At 45.4% G+C, this 18,310-nt stretch overlaps 1 protein-coding gene across 9 annotated transcripts; it reads left to right on the top strand.

Moving 5' to 3' along the window:
• Positions 1-1,228: 1,228 nt before the first annotated feature.
• On the top strand, positions 1,229-18,216 carry elavl3 (ELAV like neuron-specific RNA binding protein 3). 9 transcript variants are annotated; one of them, XM_086133237.1, is made up of 8 exons: positions 1,235-1,741; positions 7,269-7,485; positions 7,562-7,665; positions 10,095-10,248; positions 10,376-10,601; positions 11,231-11,284; positions 11,728-11,766; positions 12,444-18,216. In XM_086133237.1, exons 1-8 carry the CDS (start codon positions 1,733-1,735, stop codon positions 12,790-12,792), a joined length of 1,152 nt encoding a protein of 383 aa, XP_085989363.1. In that variant the 5' UTR covers positions 1,235-1,732; the 3' UTR covers positions 12,793-18,216. The 9 variants fall into 9 exon arrangements, with proteins under 9 accessions (XP_085989366.1, XP_085989371.1, XP_085989363.1 ...); XM_086133239.1 differs by having other exon boundaries at positions 10,373-10,601; positions 12,465-18,216; XM_086133236.1 differs by having other exon boundaries at positions 10,373-10,601.
• The last annotated feature ends 94 nt before the right edge of the window (positions 18,217-18,310 follow it).

The raw sequence follows: 18,310 nt of genomic DNA, 5'->3' as shown, positions 1-18,310 counted from the left end.
CAACATTTTTTTGTAACGTATTGTGCACCTCTATGTTCTCATATGAATTGGCTGAGTGCAATTTTCACTCATTATCCACCGCTGATATATGACAGTATTTTCATCTTGAATCCTAAAATATTCACAATGAAATGATGGGGAAAAAAACAAAAATCCTGGATCTGCACATAAATGGAGTAGTGATCCACTGCGATGAAACAGTGCTAATAACATCAACTCCTTGTTGGAAGTTACAAAAAAATTAAATTAAATAAAAACACTGATTTACGCACCGGTAGCCGCCCACCCCCGCAGGTCAGAGCCCGATGGGGGTCTGCGCCGAAATAGGTCATTTGTCACACATGATGTCTGGGGGCAGGAGCGTGCATTATAGATGAGCCCAAACAGCATGTCTCAGTGAGCAATCAGTCGGGACCGCGTTGAGAGGTGGGCGGACCTGCGACCGGAACTCCCCGGGAAGGGCCACGTGAAGTAAACACAAAATCACTGCCGGCCACATTTTTGACCAAGAGCCGTTTCAATCCCGACATTTCGGATGTTGAACGCATTGAGCAAGGGGATGTGATGGGGGGGCGGAGGGGGTTCTAATTTGTTTTTCCCACGTTTGCACCTGACCCTCCCCGACGGCTCGCCATCTGCCTTGCAACTTTTCCATGCTTTGTTTTTAGCCAGCGTTCACACATGGACACATTTTCCAAGGCCTTGCCATGCGTTTTCCTTTTTTGTCGAAAAGTGTATTCGAAGATCCAGAGGAGCGAGATTGAAATGGAGGATGCAAAAGAAGGGGAGGGGGGGGGGGGGGGGGAAGAAGGGCCAAGTGCTGCACCCATCTGTTCCGCCAGTGCAGGTGGAGTCCTATTCACTCAGTTCTGTGTGTGTGCGTGTGTGTGTGTGTGTGTGTGTGTGTGTGTGTGTGTGTGTGTGTGTGTGTGTGTGTGTGTGTGTGAAGAGGTAGGGGGTGGGGGACAGGAAGAAAGGAAGGGCATTGAGAAGCAGGGAGTGGAGTGATGGAAGGGCAGGGAGGGAAGCGAGCAAGGAGGAGTGCGTGAGGGGGGTGGGGGAGCGAGTGGAGGGGGCTTTCGTTGATCTCTCTCCTGAAGGGGATAATGGGCGAGGAGCGCATTGCAATGGCCGCCGTGTAGCGCCCTCCCTGTACAATTAGCCAATCGGCGGCCAGCTCCGGCAGCCAGAAGCAGCACATAAAAGAAGAGCATTGCAGCAGAGGAGCAGAAGGAGACTGCGAGGCGAGCAGGGAATCGAACACACGCCAGAAAAAAAAAAAAAAAAGGAAAAAAAAACCACACACTCCGAAGCAGCAGGCCACCCCCCCTCCCCTCCTCATCATCCTCCTCCTCCCATCCTTTGGACACACCCTGCCAAGGATCACACTGCTTCTCCGCTCTACTACTTCTTTTTTTATGATCACACTTCACCATCGGAGAGAACGCTCCTCTCTTCCTCCTCTGTCGTTCTGCAAAGAACCCCCCTTTCTTCTCCTCCTTTTCATCCAATAGAGGACCCTCATACAACCTCCGCAGGCTGAGACCCACCATTAGGTCCCAGTTTGTATTTTTTTTTTATCTTTTTTTTTTTTTTTTTTTTGGGAATTTTTGGGAACTCCGGAGAGGGGAACCGTGCGAGCAGAGCACCGTGCGAGCAGAGCACCGCAAGAGCGCCGTCGAGCTTCCGCAGAAAAGAGGGACCTAGATTTCCTTGTCGTTGCACGTCAAGAATGGTTACCGTACGTATGCCTTCTGTCTCTCGTCTTTCCTCTACGTCGGCTCCTGGGGGGGGCCCAGGGGGGAGGGATGCTGAGACTGCATGTTGTGTCTCCCGGGCCCCTTTGTGTTAATGTGTTTGCTGCACTGCCATAGCGTGCGCACATGTGATGCGGCCATCTCGCAGCAGTTAGCGTCAAGACGTCAGGTGAAACGGGCAAACCCGGGATGTGGTCAGGGGATGGATCGACTGCGATTTTTGCAGACGGGTGAAGGGCTCCGTGGTGGTATTTAAGTCTTCCATTTTAGGTTTGACTCTCTTGGTTGCACCTGGATTAATGGCAACATTGAATTCCACAAAGGGGAGAAATGCGTTCATTTGGGAAGGGGAGGCGAAGGGAATGGGCGGGTGAGTTGGTTTTCTTGGCCCGGGTGAGGATGCCGGAGACAAAACGCGATGCCTCGGAGGCTGCTTCATCCAACAAGAAAAAAAAAAGGACGAAAAAAACAAAACCAAAAACGGTTGAGTCACTCTGTATTGGGGGAGGAGAGTCGTTACACATCCTTTGCCTTTTGCTTTTGTTAAAAGGAATCATTCCGAAATTACGACGTGAGCATGCGAGTGAGCAAAGAGAGTTAAGCGGTCTCCATTTTACTTCCCTCTTTAAAAAAATAAATAAAAATAAAATAAATACAACACATGGCGGCCATGCTCGGTAGTAAAAAAAAAAAATTGGAGAGATGCAGGGAGGATTTGGCTCGGTTGAGTGGCCTGTGGACCATTTTTTTTTTTTTTGGGCGTGTCAGGATGGACACCCGGGCCTTTAAGCCCAGTGATGAATTGTTCATTGAAGGATTTTATTTATTTTGAATGACAAAGTGAAATAATACAAATTCATGTGGAAAATAATTCTAACTGCAGCACCTGCAATCATATTTGGAGCATTTTATAACAATCATCCCTATTTCTTCCATGTCCTTACCTATCACAAATGGGCAGAGACAGTGTGCCACCCCCCCACCCCCCCTTTACCCTACTCTATCTCCCGCCCCTCCCTCCCTCCCCCCCCAAATGCACACACGCGGGCCGCAGCCCTCCTCCAACGCCGCTACTGCAGTGCCAAAGCGACTCAAAAAGCGTTGAGTCAGACAACCTTCCCGAGGCTCTTACACAATTCAAGGACAAGGACGAGCTGAGGCCACCGTGGCACTGAAACGGTCTCAACGGCTATTTTGTTTCAAAAACCACTCACATTACATCGCTTGATGATTTTAAAAAAAGCCATGTCACTTCGAATTGAATTTATTCCCCCCCCCCCACAGTGAGGAGGCATGGATGAGACACGTAATTATGTTATATAAGCGGTGAGTCGCTGCTCGTTATATTACTATACAATTAGCAGACGAACATCACGTAGCCATGATGGAGGCTAAAGGTTAACATTTTGCCGCTTCTACATTTCCCACTTCTTTATTTAAACAACAACAAAAAAAAAAAAAGCCATTGCATCAGTCAAAAATAAATATCGGATTTATTTTTTTTTTTTCGACTTGACTGTAAAGAGTCATTGTCCCGCAGGCCCCCCCGCCTGGCCGCCGCGCACATGCACAAAGCGCCACTGTTGGCATTAATATTCATAGTGCCGCCGCGGCCTGTGCAAGAGGGAGAAGAGGAGGAACGGGTGGCTCTTTTGTTTGGGGCCGTCAATACGTTTATTCAGCAAAAAAAAAAAAAGGACTCACTCGCACGGTGAATGCCTGCAGAGCTCGCCGGGAGGGATGTGGGGGGGGGGGGGGGGCACATGGAGGCCTGGTGGGGTGGAGGTTATGCTCGACACAGAGGAAAAATGAGAAATAGACTTTTACATATTTAATAAAAGGACTGAGCAGGAGATGAAGATGTCAAATGGCCACTCCCTTTTTTTTTTCAGCACGCTGGATAGCGCTCGGACTGATCGTATTTCAGTGAGCTGCCGTTTTTTTCTGAAAGCAGCGCTCGACTGCTTCCTTTTGTTTGGACTTTTGTTTCAAAATGGTCTCTCTCTTTTTTAGAATAAAAAGCTTAATGGCGGCTGACATGAGCTGTGACTCCTGTCGGCCTTTTTTTTCTTTTCTTTCTTTTTACAGCTGCCACGATAATCCCTAAAAGTGAGGAGAGTGTGCCTAATGCCCTTTGTTTGGGATAATCCCGTAATCTGTGTTATTTAGACGGCTCATTTACACTTCAGTCGAGCACGAGTGTGAGTTGAGAAAAAAAAAAAAGACGGAAATTTGATAGAATAAGGTGGACCAATTCATTCATATAACAGGGAGGGGGGCTGGTTATTATTGCAGGTTGCCATACGTCCCCTTTTTCAATGTCAGACTTTCACTTGAAAGTCATTTGAAGGAATATTTTTTTTAAACTGTGGATCTGTACGTACACATAAAAGATTTCATTCGACTAAAAGTACTGGAGTAGAAGCAAACTAAATGTTGAATGGTAAACTATTTGGCCATACAAAGCCTTGAAAATGCACCCACTTTGTTTTTGTGTCACTTTGGCTATAGGTTAAAAAAAACCAAGCAGACTATTCACGGTGCTCGCTACACGCTTTTCCTTCGCTTCACATCTCGGTTTCATTTAGTTTCGAGTGATTCTCACAGTGAGCATAACGTGTGATGACTTCCAGTGTACACCACATAGCCCGCAGTGCCGCGCTGCATTTGGAGCAGAAGTGAATTGGCAGGCCTGTTTACATGCTACTCAAAGGAAAGGAGAGAGGCAGAGACGAAAAACAAGCCCGCTTTTTGCCGTAGTCATGCAAGCGCCTGACTTTTTTTTTTTGTTTGTTTGTTATTATTATTATTTGTGTGCTTTGTTATTTTATTTTTATTTATTTTTTCCTTTTGGGTGATCTCCGAGTGTAGGCCGCGTGTGAGCTTGGCAGCGAGCGAGGCAGGAGGAGGAAGAGGAGGAGGAGGAGGAGGAGGACTCTTGTGTTTGCGTGCGAGTCTGGCTGGGTTGTGCGAGAGGAGGCTGGCCTCGGTGTTTGCGTGCGAGTCTGGGAGCATGTGTAGGCGATGCTGATGCAGTCGATTAAATATTAAGGGAGAATCTCACTGAACCCCGAAATAGAAGGTGGAGGGCGGGGGGCGCAGCGGTGGGGGGGGGGGGGGGGACACACCAGCGCTAGCATAACAAATTGAATTCATTAAATATCTTGAAAGAGGGTTTATAAGTGATCATTTTCAGGGCTTTTTTTTTTTAAGTTAGCAAATGGGATATGTTTTGATGGATGGCAGAAAAAGCAGGGCCGAATCAAAAACAACTTCTCCAGTACCAAAGGGAGCATTTATACTCTTATTTGTGATTCTTCATGGAAGGAAAAGCCTGACACGAGGGTGTAGCTCCAAAGCAAACTCCCCATCATCGGATTCCTGATTCCTCACAGATAAAAGAATCCCCCCCTCAAAAGGCTTATTAAAGGAGTAAAGTATTCTCTGAGATCTTAATCTGCGGTGCCGGCTAATCTCTGAGGCCAGCTCCTCGCGTTCTTGTGAATTATATAATTTTCACTCCCCGAATATGTTCCATCCCCACCCCACTTCCAATGCTTTTGTCATATTTGGGACACGAGCGGTTCGTCATATTCCTGCTAGTAGGACGCGTCACATCACATAAAACCACACAAGGGGGCTTGGATTGAAGCAAACACAAGCGCGATTTCTCATCAAGGCGTTTTAGAATTAATCGAAGCACAATAACGACGCCCAGTGGGCAGCCGCATCCCGACGTGACAGACTTGCCGCAGATTATTTTTATCTTTGGGACAACGACGCTGCTGTCCCAATGTAGCGATTTCGCCGTCATCTTTGATTGGTCTTTGCCATGTCTGTGCTTGCAGTGTTAACAACCAGCATACACAAAGGAGCAAAGGTCTGCTATTATCCGTAAAGGACGCGGACGCAAGCTTGGAGTAAGAAAAAGCCACGCGAGGCAGGCATTAGACACAATGCAGTCTTTGAGGGGCGGTTGCCCGGGCAACCGGAGCGGAGGTGAGGCTGGGAGGAAGGCTGCAGGTTGCGGCGATGGGGGGGTGGGGCAGGTGAAGCTATTCATAGATGCTGAAGGAGATGTGATAACATAGCACAAACTTACTGTACCCGCATGCGCTTAAGAAGACAACTCGGACATTTCATCATGCATAGTATTCAATTCTGATCCGATAAAAATTGCCTTCAAAGTCAATCTTTTCATTTTAAAAATTCATTTAGCCAATAGGAATTCCAATAAAACAGGGATGGCCATGGCTAGTGATGAAGAAAGCGCAAAGGGGCGTGGCCTGGACGGGGCGACCAATCACAACAAGTAAGACATCATACACGTCCAATCGCAGGGCTGTTTGCAATCGGAAGATGGAAAGACTGATCGGGAGAGCTCGTGAAAACTTGACGATAAGGTACCTGACCCCACCTAAAATTTTCTCAACGGATTTAGACGATTCACAAAAATGATCAATTGAAGAAATAAAACGGCGGATTTCCGCATATTCGCGAAAAATTGCCATCCCTGATAAAAGCTGCACAACGTGTGCAATCATGGTAATGTTCATGCCGGAAGTCATCTGAAACCATGTCAAAATGAGTTCGTATTAAATAAACGGTTGAGACGCTTATTGCTAGAATTTGGGTTGATGTTTTCGGGTTGCAATTTGAGGTCGCCTCGCGCCAAGAGAATTCTCTCCGGTTTTTATATTTATACAGACAACAAGCGCGCACCACAGGAAATGTGGCGGCGCTGTCTTTGCAGCGGGCTTTTTGCGCTGGGAAACGACGAGACAAAGACACGGACGGGGAGGGAGCGAGCAAGGGAGGGGAGGCGTTTAAAAAATAAATAAATAACAGGAAAAAACCCTCCAAAAAGTGGAGCAGGAAGTTTCGTTTCTGACCGCACGGCTGTTACTTGAGAATCCCCCATGGTACAAATTAACTCATTCAGTACCAGCCAATTCTAGACCAAGTCTGAAAAGACGTTTAAAAACGTCTTTGGGAGTGAATGAGTTAAGCAACACAACGCGTCGAGACACGCGGACACACAAACGCGCCACCACCGCGCTTCCTCCCACTGCACGCGCAAAGGTGCAAAATATTGCGATTTTATTTCTTCCGAATCTTGCTCGCCTGCCACCCGACGTATCGTTTCGCCACCGTGCGTCCCTGTGTTGTGATGTAATGGCGTTTGACCCTGGAAGTGAGCAGGGGGGGGGGGGGGGGGCAGAGAAAGGGGAAAAAAGGGACTGTGACATCTGCAGGACCAGAGGCAGGGAGCAGGAAGAGAAGAAAGGGGGGAGGGAAAGGGGGAGGGGGGGAGGGCTGTATATTAAATCAGCCTGAGCATCCATCTCCAATTTAGCAAGGCTGATTCCTGACCTTTTCCCCGAGACAAGGACAAAGAGGGAAGCCACTCTTTATGCGCGTGTGCTTATCTGTACGCTTACCATCGGCGTTTGCAAGACGCCGCGCGCAAAAAAATGTCAGCCGATGTGACGCGGCGGTCTCCCTCAGCAGATAATCAGCACCATGGAAACCCAGGTGTCCAACGGTCCGAGCGGAACCAGTCTGCCCAACGGCCCGGTCATCAGCACCAACGGCGCCACGGACGATAGCAAAACCAATCTGATCGTCAACTACCTGCCGCAGAACATGACCCAAGAAGAGTTCAAGAGTTTGTTCGGGAGCATCGGGGAGATCGAGTCCTGCAAGCTGGTCCGAGACAAGATAACGGGTAAGGTGTTCTTTCGTCAGGCGGCGGATTTGGAGTGGATTTTAAAAAAAAAAATTTAAAAAACGCTTTTCCTCAGGTCAAAGTTTGGGCTACGGCTTTGTTAACTACGTGGATCCGAACGACGCAGACAAGGCCATCAACACACTCAATGGTCTCAAGCTACAGACTAAAACAATCAAGGTGAGAGGACTTTGACAAACGGGGCGTGTGTTAAAAACAAAAATCCATGCCGGGCAAAAAAAAAAAAAAAAAAAAAAGAGGAAGTGCAGATTTTCATCTTGAGGGAGGTGATGACAGACATGGCAGCAGGGAGGGGAGGGGAGGAGGGAGGGAGGAGGCAGAAGGCAGCGGCGAGGAGAACAAAGGGAAGCGGGAGAAAAGGGGTGAAAAGCGACGGAGGTCAGAAAGCACGTCGAGGTTATTGTGATGGAAATGTAATTAGGAAGCCGTGCTGCGGCGCACGAGGGGTCAGGCCAGGTTACCCCCCCCCCATCTGCCTCCAATCGGGGCTAATTAGGCCTCAGTTGTTTTTTTTTGTTTGTTGTTGTCCCCCAAATCAGATGAGAGGCCATCCTGTCGTCCGACCCCTCAGAGTTGAGTTCAAAGATGATTGGGGCAAAGTGCAGCACTATAAGAAATCAAATCTCCTGCCGAGCAGAGCAGGTGATTGTCTAACAGCTGCCCGCGAATGACGTACTGCCGGTAATTCGGATTTATGACTGCAGCTGCAAGGAAAAAGTCAACCAAGTACGGAACAAAAGCGATCGCGATCGGTTTTGTGTCTCAACGTGACATTTTGCTTTTGACAATTTGGGTCCCCTTGATAAGGTGACGACTCTTTGGGCTGTCGTTTCTTCAGTTTCCTTGTTCCGGTTTGACATCAGGCATGGCTGGCGATAGGGGGGGGGGGGGGGGGGGTCGTTGTAATATGGGCAAGGGGTAGGGGGTAGAGCTGACAGGATTAGAGGCCATATGGGCCTCAGGCACCATCTGTACTGTGGGAGAGGCCGGGAGAGGGTTAATTATAGGGCAGCCTCTGCTCCCCGAATGTAACGCCCCCCCCCCCCACCCCGCCCCGCCTCGCCCGGCTCCTCCAGAGCACCCTAATCACTGCGCCGCACAACCCTCACTTGCTTACACAGTGCACACAATAGACATTTGGTGTTTGGCGAACACCTGTATTCGTTTGCGAAAGATATCAGGCCAGCGTGTTTGATTTGGAAAACAAGATTTTAGCTCATCATATAAGATTTGGGCCGAATGAGCCTTAACCTTGTGATAAAGTGTTGTTAGTAAAGGAGCCCGATTCCTGCGAGTCTTGTGATGCATTGACCCTGTTTGCCAGTAGGGCTTGTTCACCCCGGAGGATTGAGACAAAGGAAAAGAGGCAGCCCCCCGCCTGGGGAAGGCAGCTCAGCCTATCTCAAACAACACACACTCTGTCTCAAACGCCAGACTCACAACAAGCACCACGACGTGCTGAGCTGGGCTATCTCTCAGTCGTGCTTGCAAACAAGAACATATTGTATTTTTTTTTTTTTTAAATTCCACAATCAGACTTTTCTCTGAAACATGATGAAAGTGAACCGACAGAAGGGATGGAAAGTGTTGGGAATAGAACGACAGATGCGGCAACGACGTAACTGAGTCACAAAACGCTTAAGGCTTATTAGCGTGCTGGTTTGAAGTCTTAAAGCAATTGACTCGCGGGGGCTTGTTCTGGACGAGAGGCACCCGACTGATTCAATTGGCCGCGATGGTCTTGGTGCGTCATTGTCAAAGGGACGCATGTTGATGTAGTACTTGGATTCCGAAATAATACAGCGGTACCTCAACTTGCGAACGTCTCTTCATACGAAATTTGAAAAGTTACGAAACGCCTCAACAAGAAATGATTGCCTCTTGTTACAAACGAAATTTCAAGATACGAAAAGTATAAATACAGTATGGCTTGGTACTCGTAACTCCGAGTTTCCTGAACGCAACATACTTATAGCTGCTCTGCCATTGGTTATTACCGAGCATCTTCCTGGCATCCCATTGGCTAAGAGGGACCTCTACCATTTGTGTCTATGTGTGTAGATAGATAGATATGTGCTTACGCAGCGTTCTCGTAAGTCACCCCTCGGGCCATGAGGCGTTCCGAGCGTTTTACGTAAATGTGAATCACCAGTCGGGTGATCGCTCGCTATGCTGATGTTTGCCTTGGCGTTTTCAACGGATTGTTAAAAGCCGATAAAAGTAAACATCCTCGGATCAGTTCTTGACAAAACGCCAGGCAAAAACAACTTCTGAGAGAGAACATGAACTAAGGAGAAAAATGTGGATTCTTTATTCATTTTTACATTATGCATAATACTCATTTTATTGTGCAATAATCTCATTATAATGTGTTTGTTACATATTTTGATGCATTTTCATGCTTCATAAAACATTTATGTCTGAATTTTGGGGGGGCTTGGAACGGATTAGGGAATTTACATGGAAAATACGTCTCTACTGACATTTTCCTCGTTAAGAAATTTCTTCCAGAACCAATTAAGTTCGTAAGTAGAGGTACTACTGTACCTTTCTACTTCCTGATTTGTTGATGTTTGTGTGATCCGTAGGTGTCGTACGCAAGGCCAAGTTCCGCTTCTATCCGCGACGCAAATCTTTACGTCAGCGGACTGCCCAAGACCATGAGCCAGAAGGACATGGAGCAGCTCTTCTCCCAATACGGTCGCATCATCACATCTCGCATTTTAGTGGACCAAGTCACAGGTATAGCCTTATTTCACATTAGCACGAATCAACTCTGGCCATTGTCGAAGGGTTATTGCCACAGCCCCCCCGCCCCCGTCGCGGATGCCAAGGTAGTGACATTGGCGTGTTTTCTTATTCGGAGCAGGCATATCACGAGGAGTTGGTTTCATCCGGTTCGACAAACGAAACGAAGCGGAGGAGGCCATCAAGGGTCTGAACGGACAGAAGCCTCTGGGCGCTGCCGAGCCCATCACTGTCAAGTTTGCCAACAACCCCAGTCAGAAGACAGGCCAGGCCTTGCTGACTCAGCTGTATCAGACCGCGGCCCGACGCTACACGGGGCCCCTGCATCACCAGACGCAGCGATTCAGGTACTGGAAATTGAACAACCTCACGGGACCGTCGCTAACCAATCTAGAAAAAATATGTTTTTCCAGGCCAGGTTGCACGTCATTTGTCTGTGTCACAGTGCTAGTCTGCTTAAAAGGGGAACGCAATTAAATGAATGCATTACAAGGTTGTCCCTGAAACATCCAGTGGGGCCAAGGAACAGGTTTAATGAACCCATTTGCGGCTCTACGCGGGGCCTAAGATGTCTGGCCTTTGATTTCGGTCCTTTCATGGTGAGCTAGACAATGCGGCATTGGTAGAGTACCTCTTTGAAGCAAAGTCAAGCCATTATATTATAGCAGTGTGAGAGGAGTGTCAAAATGTCAGACTTTTAACTCGCAAACGGAATATCATGAATGACTCAAGAGTCTTTGGAGTTTTAGAAAATGACCAGCCCTCAACGACACTTTCAAATTTGGCCGTGTTCAGATCCTATCAGGTGGCGCAACCCAATAGCATTTGTAGGTCAGACCATGTCCTAATAACAGACACACAATTCGCAATTTTCCTTACATTAAGGGAATTGTGTGGTCAAAAAAATAAAAAATATATTCAAGTGTGCATATCCTTAAAACGCTATCTTTTTCTCTGACTTTCTTTTAAACTGCAGCGTGATCCCTTCTCTCGGAAAGGGACCAGATCCAAATATCAGCTCAAAACCAATGTAAGAGACCAGATTTTTACCATAAAAACACCACTTTCCTAATCACTGCCATACATCCTGACCCTTCAGATCTTGCTAATGAGTCACTTGGAATTGCAATTTACTGCTTGCACCACAGAATATTCTTCAGATTGAGAATCAGTTTTAAAGGGAGTCTATGAGGTGGTCCAAGATTGGCTTTCTCTTTTTAACAGTATATGTCTTTTTTTTCCCAATCAATTGATGTTAAATGAGCAGGGATACAAGGTATGCTTTAAATGACTGTAATGCAATTCGACAAAACTGTCAGAGCCCAACGAATGTGGTAGGATGGTTTGGCACGACACTGAAATGAAGGATGCCCTCTGGAGGCCAAGCTGGCATCTAGACTGAAAGGCCAGCCCTGCCTTGTAGAGTTGCGAAACTAACTTCTCCATCCCTTCACTCTCCCTCTTGCGTTGCAGACTCGACAATTTACTAAACGCCAGCTACGGAGTCAAGAGGTAAATGCCAAAAAAAGGTGTACTTTCAAAAGCATCCATGCTAAAATAAAATTTCAAACAAAGTGCCCGGAATACCATCTGCTGACTTGGAAATTAGACAAGAGCTTCACCTAGCCCCATCGCAGCAGGGTATTCTGGCATGGCTTTGTTTAGCCTTATTTTTCTTTGGTTTTATTCGATCAATTCAAATAATTTCACGTCTTTTTTTTATTTAATTATTCTTACCAACTAACATTGTCCTTTCAGTTGCTTCAATGTCCCCCTTTTCTCCCCCCACCAGCATGGACATACCAGATTGCGTTTTTGCCTCTGTTTGCTCCAGTTTTTGTATGATTTGACTCTTACGTTGCTTTTCATCCCTCTCTAGGTTTCTGTGTTTCGTTCGACACTGTGGTTTCAGTTGAACATTGTGAATTCATGTCTGTTCGATTCTTGCAGAAGGCTTTTAAGCCACCAGAGACAATAAGCAGAACGTGTGGGTGTCACACATTGTCATTTTGTTACAAAAGCAGGTAGTTTGGAGACACTGCTCCAAACTACCCACTACTGGATAAGATGGGGACGGGAGGGGTCCCGTGACTCCTTAGCCATCGACAAAACTTAAAAGACACATGGGCATCAGAGATAGCGTAGAGTCGCGATTGTTGTGTGGAACTTCAGAATGACACCCATGGTAGTTCTCCCACTCTCTTCCCCAGATTCTCCCCGATCACCATCGACAGCATGACCAGCCTCGCCGGCGTCAACCTCACCGGTCCCACCGGAGCCGGCTGGTGCATCTTTGTGTACAACCTGTCGCCCGAGGCGGACGAGAGCGTCCTGTGGCAGCTCTTTGGGCCCTTTGGCGCCGTCACCAACGTCAAGGTCATCCGTGACTTTACGACCAACAAATGTAAGGGCTTCGGTTTTGTCACCATGACCAACTACGATGAGGCGGCCATGGCGATCGCGAGCCTAAACGGCTATCGCCTGGGCGACCGCGTGCTGCAGGTTTCTTTCAAGACCAGCAAGCAGCACAAGGCCTGAGAGAGGGGCCATAGGCGCCAGCAGCTTTGACCTGCACGGGGGTGGGGGGCTACCTGAGCTCCGCCCCCCGTGCCATCACTTTATCTATGGGCCTGGACTGAGTCTCTCTCTGACGCTTTCGCACACACATTCACAATATATAATCGCAAAAAGACACAGACACGCGCAAACACAGATACCGAAACACACGACCGAACCTATTCATAGGCAAGCATCCGCAAGTCAGAGTTTCAAACGAACCCACGGGTGGAGTTTTTCTGTTCTCTTTCCACAACATGCTAGACCTTTCCCTATCTTTGCCTGGATTGAATTAGAAAGGGTACGTAGCTGGTTTGCTGGGTAATGGGTTGTTAAAAGCTATCTATTTAGGAGACAGGCTAATGAATGTGACAAAGAATGTGTGCTGTGTGCTTTGATTGAATTCAGGCAAATGATGGCAACTGATGAACAAAAGAAAAAATAGCGAACAATTTTTTTTTTTTTTTTTTTTTTTTTTTAAAAGAAGTATGTGCAATTTACCCAAACTTTTACCCCTATAATCTCTGCTAGTATCATGCAGGAGAGGATGGCATTTTTTTTCTTTTCTTAGTTTTTTTGTTTTGTTTTGGGGTTTTTTTTTTACACTTGGGCATTTTGAATCAGTGACTTTTTTTAAGATCAAAGAAAATGAAATGAAGACACAGTGTTCTCTTATACATCTATTAAATAAAAAATCTAACTATATATTCAATATACAGGTATAAGGTGGTGGTAATAATAGCCGTATATGTAAGCATTTTCTAAAAACCTTGACAACTGTTTTCCTGACCTGCTTTAGGCGGCGCCGAGCATCAAGGCAGATCCTCTAACCCCATGTGAGCTTGGTCGCTCGGACCCGATGCCGATTTAAGTAAACTCGTGAATCTGGGAACCGGAATAAAATAGACAAAATAAATAAATAGCCAGTCTGCCCCCTTCTCACAGCGTCACTCCAAACAATACAGTACACCTAAGACGAGTCCACCGGAGCAAAAACGATCCCAAAGCTGAGCGGCGCAGGGGGTACATTCGGGATTGATTGTCAGCGCGACAGAAAATGACGTTTTGCTTTATTTATTTATTTATTTTTTTAGCTGCATCTGTGCAAAATGCGGCATGAGATGCCTCAGGCGACCAGGCTTTTGGTGGGGGGGGGGGGGGCTCAACCACATGTACCTGACACAGTGGTTTTTGCTGGCACGCTACCATACACGAGGCAGCCCACGTTGGTCACGGCTGATAAAGTAATAATACATCAATGTCAGACGAGATTGGCTGACCAACGCACTTGGCAGGTCTGCAGAGAGATAACACACTTGCAAAAGCTAAAAGGGATTCTTCTTCAATCTCGTCCTCAGACAGGAACCTCCAAAATCGCAACGTTTAGTCGATCGACTCAAGTTAAAACAAGCAACTGAGAAGCGTGGCTCCAAATTCAAGGACCAAACATTGACAAGACTGTCCCTCGACGTGAAAAAAAAAAAAAAGACTGTCCCAGAAGCGTTGAACGACGCTTCTCTGTTCGATTCCTTTCAAACAACTCGGTAGCTTCTGAAAAGTCGCTGAAATCCCGCCCTCGCCCGACAACTGAGCAACATCAAGATGACAAATTAAGTGCCGTAATGCGTCTCGAACCCAGCGCTGTGGATTTTTTTTTTTTTTCCTTGATGGAACATGAAGGCCCGCTCGTCTTATCCGAAGTGTCTAGCGAAGAGCAGTCGTGAGCTCTACCGTGGCAAAGGGCGAAAGTCTTTCGCTATCTGCGCGGGATCATAGATTTAAAATAGGGGGCCAACTCTATTCAAGACTTGTTTGCTTTTCTAAATGACGCTGTGTTAGCCAAAGAGGGCGATCTCTTTGAAAGGATTACATTAAAGATAAATCTATTTTTATACATACAAAGGAACAAGACCGTGTGCTGAATTTTTACAGATTCTTAAGCTCGGGGTAAAAGAGAAAAAAAAAATTGGGACATTGCATGGCTTTATTTTAAACCCTCTGATGTTTGCAGGCGTGAGAGGGAGGGGGAAACAAGCAATGCGGTGCGCGGGTGGGAGTCTCGGGAAGGGGGCAAAGGAACACTATCGCACACAGCAACTTAAACCGCTCGACCGTGGCTAACGTTTTGGAGACAAACTTGACAGTTAAGAAGAAAAACAGAACTGAAGTTGACATCAAAAAATAGGTCAAGCCGAACCGTTACGGGGATACTTTTGAGTGCCTCAGACACTCTTGTGCTGAACTCGTCGTGTACAGTGTTGCTTGATGTTGGTTCTTTGGCTTGTAAATCCCAGATGAAGAAAAAAAAAAAAACACCAAAAAAATGTGCGGTGAGACCATCTCATTGCCCGGCTGACAAAACAAATCGCTGCTTGTAACGCCCCCTCCAAAAAAAAAAACTAAAAAGAGGATATGTGCAGATTCGATATGACAATGCGGCCTCGTGGTGACCACTGAGCGGGATTCCTTAGATAGAGTTGATTTTTTTTTTTTTGCCATAGAGTTTGGTCTGCCAGTCAGTAAAACTTAACTCATTCACTCTTTTCAGACTTGGTCCAGAATTGGCTGGTACTGAATGAGTTTTAAACACAACACGCCCCCTCCCCGCCTTGATTAATTGCTGTACAAATCTGTCATTTGTGGCATCTTCAAGGACCCTTTCCACAATTTGCGTTCTTTCTTTTGAACATCGACCGCTGCGCATATCATTTGTGGCTCCTCAAACCCACCAAGCAAATCCCATTTGCACACATTTCATGCAGATACGACTGCTAAAAAGGCATCTCAGAAACAAGCAATCAATCTTATCACCTCTCACTAAAGGGGAGCATTGGATACAGTAGACCCCCCCCCCCTTGACATTTCCGTCGCCTGCTTCGTCTCACGATCCATTCGATCCCTAAAATCACTGCTTCAAATACCGTATTGGCCCGAATATAAGACGGCCCTGATTATGAGATGACCCCCTCTTTTTCAAGACTCAAGTTTGATAAAAATACTTTGTGAACACCAAATTAATTTTCATACAGAAAATAATTACAGTACTACAGTGCTACTGCTATTTTTATTCTTCGTGGCAGGGGTTCACTTTGGCCTGGGAGTCAAGTTCAACATTCGCTTCAATGATATCTGGCGCCATCTAGCGTCATGAATGGGTATAATGTCTAGACCCCGAATATAAGACGACCCCCACTTTTTCAATCTTACGTCGATGCAAAAAACACCGTCTTATATTCCGGCCAATACGGTACTTAATCGAGCATCTGTCGATCTCACTGCTGTTCAGGACTAATTTGGCTAGTTTTTGGTCAGGCATTAGTGCCCCAATACCGACTAAGTTCGCTTTTTAGGAAGTCGGAGTTATCTAGTATATTGCCATCAAAGACTGGAATGAATCTCCATACTCAAAGACCACCTTCACTCAAAGAGAGCCGAGGAACAGGAAACAGTACCGCACACAAACACACACCGCTTGAGCGACAACAATAATCATGATAGAAGAAAAAGACAAAAAAGACAAAAAAACTTTCCTATGGAACAGTAAGTGCAATGTGCTTTGTTTTTATATTGACTGAGAACAAATGATATATATTTTTTAAAAAAGAAATTAAACGTCACACTGAAAAGGTTTGCGGAATAGCGAAAGGAACAAACAAGCAAAAACCAGATCGGACGAACGACGGCGCAAAGACGAGCCGGCTCGTTAAGGAGAACTCAAATGAGAGAGCTCTGATCTGGAAATTTCCATGACGACCTCCTCAGCCCCCCGTAATTTGTGCTCTGACCATACAAGCTCAAAGACTCCGACTGAACGGAGCAACCGTCAGTGACCTTGAAAGGAATACTGTCTAATAGCTCATCAGTTGGTTTTTTTTTTTGTTTTGTTTTTTTTTCGCCCATGTCGACTGAATATCTTCTTTTTTTTCCTCTTGTAATTTATTGATTTCAATTGCATATCAGGACTCACTTGTTAAATGAGTGTATTTGTGTTGTTGATGTTGCCATAGAGAACACACATATGGGTCGATTATGTTTGGTTGCATTGATTGGGTACGGTTTGTTCTTTTATTTTTATTTATTTTTTCCTTCATTATCGGATTAGTTGCAGTTTTTTAAAGTGTATGCCGATTTTAGACTTAGATTCTTTTCGTTCCAATCAAACTGTGTTCGATTGTGTTTGTAAAAGTCTGTGGTAGCTTTTGTTGCAACATAAAAATAATTTAAACAGAAAAAAAAGTCAAAATAGCGCCGACAAACTTGTATTATTTGGGCGACTTTAAGCTTGTAGTTTTAACTTATTGTTAACTTAAAAACTATTTATTATGATTATTATTATTATTGCCTCGTATGAAGTATGTTTTGTGTATATTTATGGTTTATTTTGTTACATTTGCAAGGTTAAAAGATTTTTAAGTTCTTTTGCCAAAATTGTGGTTACACCATTTCGGGGATTTTTTTCCGGGGAGAAAAAAAAAATTAAAAACAAAAACAAGGGGGACAACTAGAAAAACAGCTTTAGAAGTTCGATTTGGAAAACGTTCTCCATAGTCAAAGAATGCACTGCTATATTTAACTAATTGAACTGTATAAACATACATGCTGTGTGCTAGATGTTATGCCTTTATTGCCTGTGTTCTGTTTGTCTTGTTCAATGAGAAAAAAAAATCTTTTAATTATTTAACCTAATCACAGTCTTGTTTTTTTTTGTTTGTTTTTTGTTTTTTCAACCGCTCAGTCAGAGACAAGGGGCAGCCTCACCACCAGCCCTCTCATTTCTTTTGAGATTTAGATTCAGGAGGAGGCGGGGTTGTCCCTCGCAAGATGCTTTCCTGTCCGCGCTTGTCTAAAAAAGGGACGTTAGGGAGCGTTTAAAAAAAATTAAAAAAAAAGAGCGCACACACTCTTTTGCGCAAGGAGAATGTTTGCTTGGCGCCCATAAAATAAGCAGGGATTCTGGGTCGAGAGCTTGTTTATCGATGAATGACAAGCGGGCAGGGAAGGTCTTGTTTGAAAGGGGCGAGCGGTTCTTCTGTTTCTCAACCAACTGTATTTTGTGTCTATTTATTTAGAAGAGGGGACTCAGTATATTATTAGTGATGTTTTTCTTACATTTTTCCTGGAAATGGTAGAACAAACTCAAAAAAACAAACAAAAAAAAAAGGTGAAAACGATCAAAAGTAGTGGAATACAAACACTCATACATACTTCCAGACATGACCAAATGAGCAACGAGAAATGAACAAGAAAAAAAAAATATACAAGTAAAACCTTTCAGTTTAGTCTAGAATATTTACTACTGGGATTTCAGCTGAAGACGCTTGAAGACTTTTTCATGGAGTTGTTTAATTATTTGTACTTTACATGCCAGAAAAAAAGAAAAAAAAGAAATAAAACGTACAAATACGAGTGGGCCCCATTTTGTTGACTGAACAAAGAATACCGCGTTGTCGTTTTCTCAATGACAAAGATTCACAGGTGGTAAGAACATGCAAACGCTGGA

Source organism: Hippocampus guttulatus, chromosome 16, assembly GCF_054856545.1.
Source record: "Hippocampus guttulatus isolate MCC_2025c chromosome 16, RoL_Hgut_1.0, whole genome shotgun sequence".
In the NCBI taxonomy this organism is placed as follows: domain Eukaryota; kingdom Metazoa; phylum Chordata; class Actinopteri; order Syngnathiformes; family Syngnathidae; genus Hippocampus; species Hippocampus guttulatus.
This window is presented reverse-complemented; position numbering and strand designations above follow the sequence as displayed.

Excerpts from the sequence above, each read along its gene's own strand:
- elavl3 (XM_086133236.1), top strand. Across the intron at positions 10,602-11,230 it reads CACCAGACGCAGCGATTCAG|CGTGATCCCTTCTCTCGGAA; the intron begins GTACTGGAAATT and ends TTTAAACTGCAG. Across the intron at positions 11,767-12,443 it reads GCCAGCTACGGAGTCAAGAG|TTCTCCCACTCTCTTCCCCA; the intron begins GTAAATGCCAAA and ends CACCCATGGTAG.